Source organism: Oculina patagonica, chromosome 9 (assembly GCF_052425735.1).
Source record: "Oculina patagonica isolate OP01 chromosome 9, crgOcupat, whole genome shotgun sequence".
NCBI lineage: Eukaryota > Metazoa > Cnidaria > Anthozoa > Scleractinia > Oculinidae > Oculina > Oculina patagonica.
The window spans coordinates 24,626,258-24,644,675 of record NC_135766.1 but is presented as its reverse complement, the minus strand read 5'-3'; the positions used below and the strand labels follow the sequence as shown (position 1 = coordinate 24,644,675).

Sequence of the window (18,418 nt, the reverse complement as noted above, 5' to 3'; positions counted from 1 at the left end):
TTTTTGACGTCTTTCTGTTGGTTTTCCAAACTTCGCAGCCAATCAAAAAGGTAACAAAACTTCACCTTGACAATTTTTGGCAAAACTTTTCCTGAATGGCATTTTTTGTTGGTTTTTCATACTTTTCAGCCAATCAAAGGACTAAAGACTATTAGTCGAGACTATTAAATAAGAAAAGATAATCAAAAAGTTTGTCAAGTGGAAAATGTAAAGCTATGCTATTAGCCCACAAAAGACAAGTTTATAAATTTACCTTTTAGGGTCATTCAAGACAGGCAAGGGACAAAGCAATCGGTCTTCTTCAACCAAGCTGGCTTTCGTTACTATTAATGAAAAACGAAAAATTACGAGAAAATATTGTCTATTTGCTATCAGATTGGCCGTTACTACCTGAGTAGACGCCATCAAATTAATCAATTTGATCAGCATTCTCCCATCCGTATTGGTTGCTAACCATAGCAATTTCACAGTACAATAAAATTTTGCATAACATAGTGTCTGCGTTCTCTCCCAATAACGCAACTTGACTTTTTTTCTCACGGAAATCTTTTTTTCTTCACGTAGCTTTTGGTTTCTCTGGTCACATGCAATCTTATCAACACAGTTGGTCGGTCTCATATGGAAAAAAGCTGACTGCGTACGCGCCCGGGGGGGGGGGGGGGTACTTCCTATAATGGCCTATACGGGGAGGCTCCGCCCGAAAGGGGTACCTTTTTCAGGCTTCAGGTATATAAAAGGGTAGGGATTTCACGAGTTTAAGTATATGAAAGGGTATAGAAATTTGTCATTTGGCTATTTAAAAGGGCCTTTAATTAAAATATTTCGAACAGACGCAATTTATGGCTGTATTATTTTAATTTATTAAGCGCTACATAAAAATAACAAGAAAACGTCCTATTCTAAGTCCACGCCATATCTCTTTGGTATATGAAAGGGGTACCTTTTTCAGTTAAAAGTATACGAAAGGGGTACAATTTCTGTCAAAAATGGTATGTAAAAGGGTAAGGGGTTGGAACTTGGGGCGGAGCCTCCCCGTATAAAACTTTTTTGAGTACCCCCCCGGGCGTACGCGTCTACATCTGTAGTCCGCAGGACCTCATCATAATAGATTATTATTTTGTTTTTGTTTTTTTGATTTAGTGCTACTTGAAAATACAGTTAAGGTGTTGGTATTAATTGGAAATCCACTATTAGTGACCTGGCCTTGCTAAAACGTACTGTACTAGTCATGAAAATTGTTAAAAAGTGGTGTGGCTGTGGATAGGTAGGAAGAAAGTGGCCTAAAACTTGAAAAAGACGGGCCGGCGTTTTCAAGTTTGACAGTGTTTTTTTTTTAGGAAAAAATACAAAAAAACATTGATTACGGTTTATTCATATCTTGATTTTTTTCCTTTCTTATATTTTTAAAGGTTATTTTGATTTTGTTGTTTATTAAGTGAATGTACCCTGACAGTTCTAGCATAGTTTGCACAAAAAACTTAGAATACTTCTCGTGACCCTGTCCCTTTAAGCAGTCAAGAATCACTAAACGACATTATTTTTGACACGTGAAGTCAAACTGTGTAAATGCCTTCGTTATTATAACACAATCGTTACATATCAAGCATACCTTGACAATGAGCGTCATTAAACTTGAAGCCACACCAAACAGAATGAGACTCAGTGGAATTGAACTTATCAAAGCCTCGCCCGTACACAGTGACTGTGTTGTTTTCTACAAAATTGACACAAAGAAATGATTACTTGACTAAAATTAGTAACTTCCAAGAAAACTTGAACACTACTGAGCTATAATATAGTAGAGAGGTGTAATTTTCCTTCAGTTAAAAAAATTTACAATTATAAACAGTGCAGGGTTTGAACTCGTGCTCAAAATTTCAACAGGATGTTTCACATGATTAAAAAAAAATATTTTAAAAGTATTTTCTTCATCATTGAAGTATTTAATAGATGAGCTTCACCGCTGGTCACTAGTTGCCTACCAGCAAGGGAGGTGACTTCACAGCGGTCAAACGCAAAAATTGACGTCACATCCGGTCTTTGCCGCCTCGAACTTTCGACTTGAAAGTTGGCAAACTTTTGTTAGAAATTGTTAAAGAAATAGTACGGTGAAAGAACATTTTAAGCTGGGACACTCAGTGGAGATGAATTATCAAATTTCCAATCCATAAGCGGCGTATAAACCTTAACTTTCCAGGGACGGCGTTAACTTTTGGCTTTAAAGCAAAAGTTTACGGAAAATTTAAGACTTTGTATGGAAAATTTTGGTGGCAATTACACATGAACTGCGCACGCGCGCTGCGTTTGACCGCTGTGTGGGAGGTGACAGTGGTGTTTTCTCGCGAGCTTTCTGAATGAACACGTGATCATGATGCGCTTGAAAAACGTGCTACTTTCCTTGCTTGGTTGTTTGCTTTCTCGTTAACCAATTAAATCGTTGCAGAGTCCGGAATATGCTTGAAAATTGACAAGCCTCCCACTGACCTGGCCCCTTATCTCTAAATTGAAGTTTTCTTCAGTTGTTAATTTTTTAAGGTTAACAAGAGAATGCAGTTGCCTTACCTCCTAAACAGGCTTGCTTGGGTTTTACTGAGGTGATTTCAACACACGTCCTGTTAGAAATCTATGATCAAGAGTAAAAACAGTCTTTATCAAAGAAAAACAAAATTACCTTTAAAATCAAACACCTCGTACCGTACGTAAATGTATCGTACGTAACGAGAGGTGTAAACTCAATCCCAGGGGGGTACTCCGGCTTGTAAGTGACGGGGATGATCGAAGGATTTTTTTGGGTTTGAAATTTTTGATTTTGGGATTTTTTTGGGTTGGAGAATTTGGCAAGTATTTTTTTGGGTGACTTGATTAAAATAGGGGATTTTTGGGGGGTATTAAAAACGACATAAAGTGCCTTGACGGGGCCTTGGCGTATTTATGGTATGATAAATAAACACACAACAGCGTTCATTTTATTTTGATTTTCTTTGTGTTATATTATTGCCTCTCCTGGAAACTTAGGGGTAATTTGACAAAGGATTTTTTGGGGGGTTATTTTTGGTCCAGGGATTTTTTTTTGGGTAATGTCAGAAGACTAAGGGATTTTTTTGGGTCCTGAGTTTTGCCTCCATTCGATCTTCCCCGTCATTTACAGGCCGGAGTACCCCCCCCCCCCCCCTGGGAACTCAATACGGCAATACTCACGTCACTAGTTAAGTTCCTCAAGGTTAAATAGCTGGGTTCTGTGAACACGAAATCCTCTGGTGGCTTGGAAGCCAAGACGTTTAGCTGCAATGATGATGCAAAGGCAGTTTAAGAACTTTACAAATATTTTCTCTCGTTAGAAATTGTATTTAGCAGGGCCCCTCTGGAGACCAGCCACTGTGCTGAATGAGCCACCCTGCATAAATAAAGTTTTACCTTACCTACCTTACCTAACTAAAGTAAGCAAACATTGCTTGCATGTCAATCAAACAAAGAGAACAAACATGGGGAATAAACATAGCATTGTTCAAAATCCCTACTGGCGGGAGACAGAATAGTTAACTTGATCATGTATTTACAAAGTGTGACCGAGGATTTGAGCTTGGAGCTACAGATAACAAATCACTTAACTACTGGCGAGATGATGATGATGATGATGATGATGATGATGATGATGATGATGATGATGATGATAACTTTATTTATCCACGGTTAAATGTTTAAAGCTATTAAGCTCTTAGGGCAGTGTACAACTTAAAATTTAAAAATAGATGTAAAATGATGTACAGGGCTTAAACCCAGGACCTCTGGATTAACTTAACGGCTCACTCAGTCCGATTCAGCTTCACGCAGATAGTTTCAAACATAACTGGATAAACATTTTTCAAATTGTTTCTCTCGTACTACCTGTGTAGTATTATAAAATCCCACTCCGATCAAATATACTATTGTTCCAGCTTGTTTTGCTATCTTTGACTAAAATGGAAAAAAGAGAGAAAGTTAGAAAACTGTACACAAATTCCTGAAGCAGCTGAAGAGCCACCATTAGGTAAGTTATAGTCTGCAAAAACAGTTTGGATGCAGGGGACCACGCAACGAAGAAAAAACTGCTTGGCTTCTCTGCTGCCGGATCTCTTGTTCAAGAAATACTCGTACCAGACGTCACTCTAAGTGCTTATAAAACCAAATTGATTGCAAGGCTGGTACAACGGCAGGAGGGCAAGATTTATTGGCCAATATTTCAACTAGCAGAGCTAGTCTTCTTCAGGGCCAATACTATAATATAAGGAAAATAACGGCTCTAAAATTTGAATTTGGATAATACAGTGTGGGTTAATGTTTACCTAATACAGGCTATATAAAGATATACGGTGACAAGATATATAACAATAATAATAAAATTGAAAAAAACAAAAATAATGAAATTGTCAATACCCACACTGTATTATCCAAATTCAAATTTTAGAGCCGTTATTTTCCTTATATTATAGTACTGGCCCTGAAGAAGACTAGCTCTGCTAGTTGAAATATTGGCCAATAAATCTTGCCCTCCTGCCGTTGTACCAGCCTTGCAATCAATTTGGTTTTATAGTCTGCGCTTGGGCTTTTAAAAGTGTCCCAGGCGGCACTAATCACATCTCGAATCGTATTTTCAAATACCGTGTATCAATGAAAAACAAATTTCTCTTTTCTCTGGGAAAGTATAGGGTTGAGGTGCACTTATGAAGGGAATCGAAGAGCCCAGTTGGAATAATTGTCTTTAACGGTATTTTGTGCAGTCCTTCTTGTTCAGTTGCTGTTGGTATCCTGTTGACAGTATAACCCATAAGCCATGCTTACATTTAATAGGGAATAACAGCTCAATGAACATTGTAGTAAGTGTCTCAAACCTGGTTATTTGCTTTGCCTATGTCAGTAAATATCCCGTCTGTCAGAATGATGTAGATACTGAATGCTGACTGCCGTTCTGCAATTTAATGTAAGTACACAACCATGAAGAACGATATTAAATGGATTTAGCCAAGCGTTTTACAAAAGGGAAGCTCCCCGGTTATTTACTTTGCCCTTTATTTAAATCTGAAATTTACTGACCATAGACAGAAAAAAATAGGACTTAGCCCGCGAGCCAATAGAAAACCATTACCTGGTTAACGTGTACTTAGAAAAACACGTGACCTCGATGAGCTATACACATGAGCCCGCGGTATGGTGATGTGATACTTGTCAACTGACAGATGTTTTGACAGCTGTCAATAGACCATAACACGGATGCACAATATCAAAGATGTATAAAGATGTAAGCTGACGTTAACCTAAAACATTAACCTATTTCTGGAGTATGGCCGCCATGTTGCTAGCCATTTTGGCTCATTTTGGCTCGTCTGCGACGTCGTCGTACGTTCGGACGTAGGGCGCACGCGCCCGCGAACCATGCCGCGACCATAAATGGCCATGAAAAATCAAACGCATGATTTTCTATTTCTATGGTTATGGGGCTACGCTCTGTAGGAAAAACGCAGTGAAATTTCGGTTTGTGCACACTTTCGTTAGCAGAAAATTAATCCACAATCGTTCTTGAGCGTTTACCTACCTACCAACCTTCCTACCTGCCTGCCCGCCTGTTTGCTTACTTGCATGCTTACTTATTTTTTTTTTTTATAACTCACTTGATTGATCCTTTACTTGATTATTTGCCTGTTCGAAATATAAACAAAATAAAACACACGAAGTCAGTAAAGCTTATGTTGTGTAAACAGGTCGAGTTTTAGGTGATAAATTATAAAAGGGTGCATGGTTTTGTAAGCATGGACTGTCAAGCAAATATTGACTAACTAGTTGTGATAGAAAATACTTCCATAATCAACTTTTTTCATAATTATTGAGAGCTTAGAGAAAGTAAGATTGTACATACCATAATAAGAGCTTGATTTAACCTAGTAAGTCCTTGTGGTATAACTTTTCTCAAGGTGTTAAGGCCTTCTTTGATTTGAGCTCTTAGCGTGAAAAAGGAAAAATATGTATTAACAAATTATAAAAATAACGTTCAACAGCTCAATAATGGAAAGGTCAAGTAACTAAAGTCGTGTGATTAACAAATAAATAAAGTAAAGATAAACAAACATACCTGTCACTTGTCAAATTCATGACAGTTTCAGCGTCTGATGAGAATGTAATGAAGGAGAATCGAGCTTCTTTACTGAGATATGGAAAAGAAATCAATATTTCACTTTCATTTAACGATAAAATTAATTTACGTTACTAAGACGAATTCATTTTTTGTTCTGGAAAAAGGGTACAAAAAAGTTATTAATACTGGACTTTATTTCCTACCAGGTCACACCGACTAAAGGTATTGCAACTACTTTGCCAAGATGGAATGCCTATTTCAGTGTATATTTCCGAACATTTTGTCCTGTCACCCCAGAATTTTGCCAGAGCGCCATTTAAAGCCATTGGAGAAGACATTTAAGCCAGTTGGAAAGGCACTGGTTAATTTGTCTAAGAAAATAAAAATCTATCATTTCGTCAAAAATACCCATAGAATGCATAGAATAGCTTCATAATGAACCTACATTTTTTCTAGCGGGATTCCCCCATCCCCCCTAAGTTTTCACGCCATCTGCTACGGTCCCCCTTTTTGTTTCTGAATTGTCTGTATTTGCCCCTGTACACATTGTACATTACTAAACAATGAAACACCAAAAAACGACGAAACAGTGATCAAACATGTACAGCGATTTGTTGTAGTCTTTGCTTCCATCACGAAACACAAAATAGATTCATTCGTAATCCCTGAAAAACGCAACAGCGAAAACTTTAATTAAGAGTTTCATCAATCCACCCCTCTCCTGTTTTCAGTCGATCAACGTTTGGCGCGGACCAGCAGAGTTAGCGAAAATCCATTGATACTGCTAAAAAGGGCGTCATACAATTAGCAAGCTTTGCAAGTTTGAGAGTGATATTTAAAAAATGTGTATAGCTCCGCAAAGTCGCGAAATTTTACAGACGTTTGTATAGTTGGGGGCACAAACTTGCCCCCAACCATCTAGTCTGAATTGTCAGAGAAGGTCTTGCCCACAACCCGCCAATTCAGTATGGTTGGGGGCAAGTTTGTGCCACCTCCCCCCCCCCCCCCAACAACACAAATTATTATTTAAATACTCAACTGATGAAGTTCATTTTGAGATACTTATCTTTACGAAATAATCTTCTATCGAATGATATGTACTTAAAGTCATGCAAATAAAGCTTGTTGTTGTTGTTGTTGTAAAATTAATCTTAAAGCATACTAGTAATACGTGACTCGCAGGGTCTCGCGAAGCTCTGGGTTGGGGATGGAGGGGGGTGTTATAAATAAGGAGTGATAACCGGTTTTAACCGATGATTTGTTATTGTTGCCTAGTAACGGACATGGCCGCGACACCCTCGTTCCCAGGGTCCACTCCGCTTTGAAAATGGCGGCTCTTTCTGGTTCGTAAAGAGGTATAAAGCGTTTGAAAGCGCAGGCTATTTTCAAAATCATCGACAAATTATTGGATATTCGCATTTTGAACATTTATTTCAGGGCATTAAAAATAAGAAGAACGAACGGCAGGAGGATAAATTCAGTTTCGTACATGTTACTGAACAAACAACACGCCCCCGCGCCCCTGATGGCCATGAAAGGTTTATAGCCTGAATAGGCGTTGAGGGACTATAATGTCGAAAAACGATAAAAATGAAAGGCTCAGGATTCAAACCCACAAAAAAAAAAAAATAGAAAAAAAAAAGAAAAAAAAAAAAACCTTAGCCGGATTCGAACCCACGCCATCAGTCCCGAAGATCTGATTTGAAGTTCGACGCTCACACCATTAGGCCACCAGCGCGCGGCCGTGTGTCGTCATTTCCGCCAGACACCAAGCTCACAAATATATATATATATATATATATGACCGTAAACTCCACACGAGATTTCATCCCGCCTGAGCCCTTTGAGGGACAAAATTATACACCCCGCTACGCTCGGCCTTCGGCCTCGCTTCGCGAGGAATAACTCTAAAACTTGGCAAGTTTACTGACTCCATCGCGCTCTTTCCAGCGGTATCGCTGGATTTTCGCCAACTAGTCCATGTGAAAAGTTGAAAACCGTGAAAGAAATTAAAAAAGAAGCGCTGCTTTAGCCCAATAGATGTTTAGTTTTGCTATCTGGTCTTGCTGTTTCACTATCGTCGGTGACATGGTACTAAAACTGCAAAACTCACGTATATGAGTAGTAATTCGATACATATTCACTCAACAGCTGAATGTACGTAGATAGGTATGATTGATGAACTAATAACAAACTTAAACGAATATTTTTCGTAGTTGAACAATGGTCGCTTGACGTACCCGCGTCAACAAACAAATTGTTTAATGAGCAGAATAATTCTGCACGTGCGTTTCGAATCTTGGTACATTTCAATGTGAAGAAATATTGATCATGACTGGAAATAGAAATGTCGAATCAAAATATTGATCTCGAATGGTTATTTTTAGTCAATGTGAAAGAATATGACGCACTTCAACTTGCAGATGTCAATTCTAATATATAAAACGGATGCGAAAAGGAAAAATATACATCCTAGAGATAGGTAAACAACCAAGGAAACAAATCTGTACCAACAGGTGAAAATAACTAACTATAATGTCCCTACGACAAAAACGACCTTGATTTGTCCCACAGGGAGCTCATTCGATGCATGAGATTATTATTTCTAGCTATGTCTACATGTGAGCTCAAAATAAACGCAAATCTACCTCAAGTGTTTTATTTCGCCGTTTCTGCGGCTCAAAATGGTGAATTTGAGCGATTTTGCGTTGACTGTTACTACGGTTATAAGTTCTAACGGTTATAATGCAAAACCCTCAGCTCCAAATCGCTCGAATTCGCCATTTTGAGCCGCAGAGACTGCGAAATAGAACAATCAAGGTAGATTTACGTTTATTTTGAGCTTACATGTACACATCACTAGCAATATTTGCTAAGCAATATATGATAAGACCCCTTCGATATTCTCTTTTTGAACATGCAAACAGTCACACCGCTTGTATGGGCTCCCTGTGATTGTCCTAGCACTAAAGGGATATCATAAAGAGAGGTTGCAGGCAAGTCTAGAGTTAAGCTTGTTCCCATTTACTGAATTTGAACTCACCCATCAAAACTCTCCACTGTCTTCTCTACAAAGTCGACTGTTTGGTTCTGGAAAGACTCTAGACTGACACTGAAAGATCTGTACAATTTTTAAAAAAAGAAACTGTTAGTTTAACTCAGCTAAGAGAGGGGGGAGGTTGCTTTTATTAAGTCGTTCATTAGCAGAACTGAAAGAACGCCCTAGCTCCTGTAATCTTTACTCTTAATTTGCCATCTGTTTCTTAATAAAAACTACAAATACACGTATAACAAAAACAAGCATAAACGACAAAAAAAAAAAACAGCTTGACTCACTCGGTGTACATTTGCTATTCGAAACTGAAAATCTTTTCATTTTGTATGCTAAACTATATTTACCACCTGGGAGCATTCAGTCATTTAAACAGCTTGCCGGGTTACCTACCAAGCTTTCAAAGCTAAAAAGATGTCAAATTATTCAGTTTTACAGCACTCGGTTCATGGACAGTGATACAAGTTTTACGTCCCACGAACATTACGTAACGCTTAAGAAAGTATGAAACTGCTATATCGAGCTGTATGCAGGCTAATTTCTAAAAAGTTATCCAACTTGTGCACTACAAACTTACTTGTCTAGAATGAAGTAAATATCGAATCCACCAAGACATTTCTGCTGACTAAAAACAAGTTTAGGAATGATCCACGCCTGGAGCAAAGCAACCAGCACAAAATAACGCCAAGTAATCGCCATTTGTTTCTTCTTCTGTAATCGATAATTTTTCAGTCCCGTACAGTGTTTTTTCCTAACCTTGCACTGTTGATACTTGGTTGAGTTTTATTGCAACCTTCCAGAAACTGATCCCTACAGCTATTAACAAGTAATTGTGACTGCCGTCCGATTGAAGTCTTATATATGTCCTCTCAAGCACTGTGAGCTTCCGGTTAGTGTATAAATAGAAACTTGACGGCTAAAGCTCCAATCTCGGTCAATCGAAATGAAAACTTTTAATTTTTCAATGATTGACTTTGGAGAGAAGGGGAGTTTCATTCCTCTTCCTTAGAGATTTGGTAACAAAAAAATAAAATCCAAATAAGGGAAAACCACAGCAAAAGCCAATGAGGAATGCCGGATCACTTGAAGACTCGGTAAGTATAAACTCTTGAGATAATAAGTGAAAAACGTAAGACTGATCATCGTACGTGATAAGGAAATTATATTTTGCGTGCTCTCTAGACGTTATTTGGTTTTAAGAAGCAACAAGTTGTTGACAAAGATCCATAAAAGGCTAGAATCTTTCGCACTTCATTTTTGATGCTAATAACAATCACAGGACCTTTGCAAGACATCAATCAGTCCATAGTATTTCCGGCCACTTTTTAGAACTGATACTCCGTGAAAATTATTTATTTACGTGTCCTACCTTCATTTCAATTTACTACCAAGATGAATGTTTTTTTATCATATCATGAATTTACTTATGATATGATATCATCAGGGGCAGATCGTGGGGGAGGGTGCAAGGGGTTCACCCCCCCCCCCCTCCCCCTGAAATGGCATGCGGCTTTCTAACACAACATACGTGGTTTTTTGTGATGCATTCCTCCTAAGAAAAATCCTGGATCCGCAATAATCATGGATTTACTGCCGTGGTCAGATTACATTCTACCTTGATATCAATTTACTACCGTGATGAAATGTTTTCTGAAATATCAATTTTCTACAGTGGTAAGAATAAATGCTATTTTATATAAAGGTGGCGTTTATTTCATTAATTATTTTACCGTATGGAAGTAAATCAGTGGTATCAGTTGTATCAGGATAAAACTAATTTCATCAAGACTAGGGTAGTAAATCGATATTAAGGAAAATTTAAATTATTTACCATGGAGGGAAATTGATCTTTTGGTGGGAAATATTCAACACGGTACACTCTTTTCTTTTCTATAAGAATATTTTTTTTCCAGTCCAGGCTGAATATTCTCATTTTTCTACCGATATTCTTGTGAATATTCTTAGATTATAGCGTACGACATTTCTGTTTTGGAATGTATTGGAGTATCACATACATACATACATACATACATACATACATACATACATACATACATACATACATACATACATACATACATACATACATACATACATACATACATACATACATACATACATACATACATACATACATACATACATACATACATACATACATACATACATACATACATACATACATACATACATACATACATACATACATACATACATACACAGCTTTTTGTTAAGGCAGGTCTCGTAGGGCAACCATAAAGGCTGGTGTGGACCTGCCATTAAATAATACACTAACTAAACATATAACTATTAATGAAAAAGAAATATAAAAAAAAATAAAAATATATGAAGTTAGAATCCTTGAAATTAATCAAGCAGGCCTCTTTCTCAAACTGGATTAGGTCTATAGATCTCATTACAAGTGTTTGGTGTATAACGTCTTGCAAAAATTTTTAAAGTGTTGCAGAAATTTTATAAGCATCAAAACACACGGCTAATGCTGTTTTTGTTGTTTTCTGGCTAGTTTTGCCATTTAAAGTTAGGAAGAATTTTATACTGTTTAGTTGAAAACATATAAATGTATTGTATTTTACAAATTTTCAACACACAAATTATATTCTTTTCAAAACCTCAGCCTAGGGTTTATTCTTAAAATATTCTTAAAATTTCGCAAAGTTTAGCCTTGATTTTCTTATAAGATATATATCCTTATAGAAAATAAAAAAAGAGTGTAGTTAATCAAGGTGGAATGTATTTACCACGGTAGTAAATTGATATCAAGGAAAACATTTCATCTCGGGAGAATTTATTCCAGCACGACATAAAACACGATAAAGGTGGTACGAAGGTTAAATGTTTTTCATGCTATATTGCTACGTGTTGTAGGTCACATAAAAATTATTTTTAAACAAAGGGTGCATCAGTGACGTCAGAGCATGGCGACTTTTAAGGTCGGGACACACTAGGCGACAAGTCGCAGCGACAGGTATCTGCGACAAGTCGGTCCGTGTGTACTACATAAAACAAGCTGCTGCAACAAGGCGCTTGACACGCAGCGAATTTAATTTGGAATAGTGGGAATATGAACTAGTTTTCCAATTCAATATGTCAAAAATACAGGACGCTCTGTCATTGGTTAGTTTATATTTTGTCACAGCGACTTGTCGCAGAAATATGCACACGCTGAGACAACGCTGCTTTCGCTCATTTTGTCGCTGCGATCAGACGCACGAATTCAAACTGGTTGGAATTCGTGCGACTGATCGCAGCGACAAAGATTGTCGCAGAAATGCACCGTGTCACACGAGGATATACGTTGCAGACAATGGTTGCAGCGACTTGTCGCGTAGCGTGTCCACTCGCGAAAACTTGAAGTCTTCGCGAGTGGACTCCACTTGAATTCTTGATTTGCCTTTTCTCGTCTTCCCGGTTGCGTTACCTTCCTGTTAGTAGGGCTGCTATATATAGCTCTAGGGAGCTTAAGCAATGACGACGGCGACGCCAAGGCGACGCCTAGTGAAAAATTAATTTTTATTTTACTCGAGAATCTCGCAATTATCCAGATGTATTCAGTGTATCTATTGGTTTAAAATTGAACGAGTTAAAATCCGTGCAACATGTCGCAGGGACAAAACTGCTGCAAAATTCGTGTTGCATGAGCCAAAAATTATCAGTACACACGAGGGGGACGTGTCGCTGCGACATGTCCCTGGGTCATGTCCCCGCTACATCTTCTTGCGTGTGTACATATTGTGTTCTTTGCAGGAGCCCATGTTGCTGCTAGATGTTCGCGATACACGTCCCTGTTACATGTCCCTTCAGTGTGAACAACACAACATTTTGTCGCTGCTGCATGTCCCCGCTACACGTCCCTGCTCATGTCCCTGCAGTGTGAACAACACATGATTTTGTCGCTGCTACATGTCGCTGCGACATGTTATGTCCCTTCGTCTTGTCCCCACGTGTGCGGAGACCTTTAATTAGTGTTCTTAAAGCACACAAAGTCACAGCCTAATTATATGTCTTTGTAACTTGTACAAATAGGAATATTTAAATTCTTTGGTGGACGATATGTAGTTCTTCTCGAAATGGTTAATTCAAACAACGCCTTCTCACCATTGCTTGGAAAGCAGTTGTTTTCAAAAGCCAACTTTTTGCCAGGTTTTAGTTGGAAAGTTGTTATTTCTCTTATAGTGATACTTTGTTGCTACATGTACGTACCATGTAATGACTAAACGCTGGATGACAATAAATCCATTTCGATACATATTTGTGTCTTTTACTTTTCGTGTTCGCTTGAAATGTCCCTTTAATTAAATTTGACAATAACAGTTTTCTTTGTGTATTTAATAAGTTGTTTTAAATGGTCACGTTTCGCCTTTTTTCACTCAAGGTTAATGAGAACATTTCTGAACTGAAAGGAAAATTCCCTTGGTAACAGATAACGTACTTGCCAAGTCGACCCCACTTCGTCGCCTTTTCTCGTCTTTTGTTTAAAATTGTGATCTATGATCTTAAACAACTTTACTGAGGAATGCTGGAATGGTTGTTGGTTGTGTTACTCATTCTGACTGGTCTTATGTTTCGTAAAATTTCTATTACGAGGACAAATGTATACCTTATTCTTACTTATTTTCGCGAGTACTAATTTTCGCGATTTCAAAATAGTCGCGAAATTTAATACGCGCGAAAAAAACATTGCGCGAAATTTAAGAACGCGAAAATTAATACAATATTATAATTTTTATCAAAACAGTAAAAAATTTAAATGTTTGGAACTGCAACTATTTATCCTTGAAAATATATTTTCGTCTTGTTTTCGACTAGCACTCTTCTTCTGATAACTGTTTTCTTCAGCTTGTAAATCGGCCAAAACCTCTTTAGTACAGTCAGACCAAAGTTTCCGTTTGCCGAGACTCCTTGTAATTACATTGAACAATACCTTTGTATATGTCTAGTCTTTGACTACTGAGCCATATAACACACTGACAAAATCGCGAAATTTAATACACTTTTGCTCTAATTTTTCTTGCAATCGCGAAAATTAATACTCGCGAAATTCGGCTCTCGAAATTTCGCGAAATTAAGTACGCGCGAAAATTAGTAAGAATAAAGTAGTTTCTCTCGCTCGAGGAAAATTTTCTTTAAGTAAATATTGAGAAGCCTACCCTAGACAAATGTAGCTGAGCATGCTCTGTTTACAAGCTCTCTGCAAGCGCCAGCTGATTTTACCAGTTTTAAATTGACAAATATTTGGTGGCGGATTGAAATGCTTGAAAGAAAATTGTTGACTTATAACCGGACAAACAATAATGCAATTCGAACTGTTCACCCGTGTTAATTTTTCTTGCAATCGCGAAAATTAATACTCGCGAAATTCGGCTCTCGAAATTTCGCGAAATTAAGTACGCGCGAAAATTAGTAAGAATAGGGCTTTTGAAAACTCGTCGCCGAGAAGCCCTGGGGCGAGGTTGGATTTTACCCGTTATTTGTCGCTCACTGAAGTTGTAGACAAGGCATGTTTTCCGAATTCCTAATCTTTTATTAGTTTTAAAACATTAATATGCACTTACAGATTAGAAAGCTGTTTGATTTTAAAACCTTTGTCCAAAAAAAGGAACAAAAAACTTGGGTTAATTACGGTAGTGCAGGACCTTTGCTCATTAATAAATTCATTGCCCAAATTTCTTGATGGGGTGTTATCTTGTAGAGCTTACATTCGCTGAATTTGAAACATCGATTCCGCTAAAACTTAACAAGGATATCAGAGGATGATGGAATTATATCATGATTGCCGTTTTACTGAGAGAGGACCATCTACTGTGCTGTTACAAGTCCTTAAAAGTTTGACAGCAGATGATGCGATTTTGTGCCGAAGTTATCAGCTGGAATAGCACACCAAATTAAATGACAATATAACCTAGTGATAAATTATAACCTCTTTTGTGTTATGACAGAAACGAAATTCTCGTATTCAAAAACTGCTGGAAGTTTATTTGCTTCTAAGAAAGTAAAAATGTGAAATCCAAACTTTAAAACGTGCTATCTTCTTTTTAAAAAGGAAATTTTAAAATTCGCTTCTGTCATAACACAATAGAATACACCAAGTTTATGTTCCTCGCAAATCAACTCCTGAAATTCTATATCGGCGGAGAAAACTTGGTCACAAAATTGCAGGTTTTGAAGCTTCCGAAGACCTTCAGAGTCAACGTTTACAACAACGTGTGATGTTCGCTACGTCCTAGCGCACGGGACACAAAGCTGAGAACAATAACGTGTAATTACTTATACAATGAACTATATTCTCATGAATATTTCGTTTGTTGTCGGCTTCACTCGTTGCAGTTCGTGCATACTCTTTAAATAAATACATACATAATGATTTCAAGGGTCCTGCGCGACCTTAAAGGAAAGGTTCCGATGATTTTTCTTTATTGTTACATCAGTCTAACTAATTTCACCCCAGGCCACGATTTCAATGTGCAACTTTAGAAGCAGAGATGAAAAGGATACCCATGTGAAGACGGCTAAGGAAAAGTTCGTGTAAATGAGGTGTGGTAGTGCTACGATATTTATGCAAATGATTATTATGAAGATGGCCTTTTCAGTATTTTATAGTGGTGGCATTATCTGGAGAAATAGACAGGAATTACGGATGTTGTGTGACCTGTGCTGCTGTTGGTCTTGCTGTGGAGGCTTCCACGCCGAGGTTATTTTCATATGCAGAGTTGTTCATACCAATCTCGTTGTCTCTGCTTCCGAAAGAACGTACACAAACAGCCATTCGCCTGAATACATTCTTAACCCCGGCTCGAAAGTCTTTTTTACGGATGCAATAGATGATCGGGTTACACAGGGAACTGGCGCAAAATATCGCGTTGGTGACAAATAAGAGCTTGGCTGGAACTTCAATGTTCTTGACAAACTGACGACAGATTCCCACGATCCAGACGGGAAGAAAACACACCATAAACGCCGCAATGATAATGCAAACATCGACAGCTGCCTTCCGTTCACTTGTTCTCCTTGACATCTCTTGCAACTGGCTTTCAGAGTGGCAAAGACCTGAAGCTCTCACTTGGCTTGTGTTACTCTGCAGAGATTTCGCCGTCTTGAAGACCGACCAGTTCAGGAACATGATTATCAGTAAAGGAACTACAAAGGTAATAACGAGTAAGGCCGTTGTGTTCCTTGCAGTGGAATCACTGTGTACTGCCCACGCCTGTTCGCAAGAGAACACTTCTGGATTGTAAACGTACTGCCCCCAACCGACGAACGGACCGACAGATATTGGGATTGGTGCTACCCAAATAAAAACTATAAGCACTACTCTGCTTTTGGTGATTGTACCATCGTAGGTCAATGGAGATTTCACTATGGCACTGTACCTCTCATATGACACGGCTATCAGATGAAGAACTGTGTTAAGGTAGAAGTATCGCACAAAGAATGGATTGAGATCACACATTGTTTGGCCGTACAACCATCTTTCTTCTGCTGTACTGGCGATGCGGAACGAGTTAACGAAAATTAAAGAAATGAAGTCTGATGCTGCGATGCTGGCGAGTAGAATATACCGCATCACATGAAATCTTCTTTCCAAGACGATCGTCACTATTACTAGTAAATTTCCAGAAAGACCGATCACATTAAAAAGTGCGTAAAACACTGCAATGACTTGGGGAAAGGCAATGCCGCTTTAAAAAATAACCTCAGCAAGAAATCGTAATTATTTCAACCACATAAAAAAAGAATTCTGATCAATCTCAGCCTTTAAAACATCTGCGCGTCCAAACAGTAATAATAAAATATAAAAAACGTTCATAAAAAATAAAATCCAATCACAATTTTTCTCTTAAACAGATACAGGAATCAACATGCCAAAACTCTGATGGATTGCAACTCAATCTACCTGACATGGTATTTGACATACTGTATGGCTGTTTTCACTTCATTTTATATATCGTTTTGTAGTCGGGATTCTGGAGCATTATATGAATTTATTACTACTGTTTTTTTAATTACGTTATTTTGACTATATTCTAGCCATTTTCTTGTCCTTTCTCTCGAGCACAAAAACAAAGCAAAGCAAAACAACACAAATCCTCCCGTGACTTTTTTTCATTTAACTTCCTTTTGTTTTTAATTCCTAGCAGTGGAAAAAGGTGTTACTTATATTCTACATACAGCTATTTCAATAAACGTTGTCGGGTCAAAGCTTAAAGCTAAAAAGCAAGACCGTATGGCGTTCTGGGTATTCACTACAAATTTGCATATAAGCTTCATTAAGCATCATCGCACGTGGAAAATTCACGAGTTTGTCTTTTCCTCTCAGGAGGACTTTCTGTAGCTTTACCTTCACTGTCGCTTGGTTCTGAGTTTTGAAAATTCTTCTTAAATTCAGTGTGGCTAAAACCACTTTGTTTCACATGTCTGAAGAAATAGAAAACGTGCAAATTCGCGTTTGTCATGTCATTATATATATTTAGTATTCAGCACGTGCAGTTGCCCTCTTCTTCTACCCATACTACCTTTCAGTCTTGTCTTTAAGCTTTGATCCGGACAACGTTAATTGAAATAGCTGTATGCAGGTGAAAAAAAAATGTTACAAGATAAGCATTGTTTAATTTTACAAAAATCTGGTTAATCGACAGACGGATACGAAAAAAAAGTTAATTAAATGATGTTGGATGGACAATTTTATTTTCAAGGATGTCATTACCGGACCACCTAGTGCGATTTAAAAACTCTGAACACACTCTGAGAGGCAGAGCAGGTAAAACGTGAAAATCATGTTTGATCGTCTGGTTTCGCGTGGATATGAAATCTGTATTATAAAACATGTAAGGCAGCCAAGGGTTTTATTGTTCATAATACATGATAATAAAACATTCAAGTTATTTGAAATACTCGAGAATTGAAATACTTAAAGAATTAGTAGACATAAACTTGATGAGGGCAAATGCTTTGTAAATTTCTCCAGTGCTGTCAAATTCCCTTCCTCATAAGAAGTTATGACGGTGCTAGTACAATACATAATTTTGGCTTCTTCAATATTTCGTTAATTAATGTGCATTTAAGATGCTGCCTTGCACGTGAAATGTCTTTTTTTTTAATTCTGGCAAAATAACGAAATTAAACATGACAAATTTAGGGATTAAGAGAGTAAAATTTTACCCTTCGATGTTATGATCTGGAGCCAAAATCAGAGCTTCGCGTGGATTGACTTTAGCACACTAGACTTATTGCAGTCATCATGA

General features: G+C 37.7%; 2 protein-coding genes across 2 annotated transcripts in view; both read right to left on the bottom strand.

Annotated features, from left to right (window-relative positions):
• The window catches only part of LOC144665539 (anthrax toxin receptor 2-like), a 16,962-nt gene extending 6,525 nt beyond the window's left edge, over positions 1-10,437 (bottom strand). The window contains exons 1-11 of the mRNA XM_078526777.1: positions 9,736-10,437; positions 9,150-9,227; positions 6,104-6,175; positions 5,891-5,972; positions 5,646-5,673; positions 4,869-4,945; positions 3,886-3,954; positions 3,199-3,282; positions 2,563-2,623; positions 1,610-1,714; positions 254-323 (exon numbers count right to left, since the gene is read on the bottom strand). Coding sequence (XP_078382903.1) covers positions 254-323; positions 1,610-1,714; positions 2,563-2,623; positions 3,199-3,282; positions 3,886-3,954; positions 4,869-4,945; positions 5,646-5,673; positions 5,891-5,972; positions 6,104-6,175; positions 9,150-9,227; positions 9,736-9,857 — 848 coding nt within the window. The 5' untranslated portion in view covers positions 9,858-10,437. The remainder of the gene's footprint in view (positions 1-253; positions 324-1,609; positions 1,715-2,562; positions 2,624-3,198; positions 3,283-3,885; positions 3,955-4,868; positions 4,946-5,645; positions 5,674-5,890; positions 5,973-6,103; positions 6,176-9,149; positions 9,228-9,735) is intronic.
• A 5,323-nt stretch (positions 10,438-15,760) lies between these two features.
• LOC144665056 (octopamine receptor beta-1R-like) lies at positions 15,761-17,952 on the bottom strand. The gene is made up of 2 exons (XM_078526234.1): positions 17,918-17,952; positions 15,761-16,855 (listed from the first exon to the last, which is right to left on the bottom strand). Exons 1-2 carry the CDS (start codon positions 17,950-17,952, stop codon positions 15,808-15,810), a joined length of 1,083 nt encoding a protein of 360 aa, XP_078382360.1. The 3' UTR covers positions 15,761-15,807.
• Between the last annotated feature and the right edge of the window lie 466 nt (positions 17,953-18,418).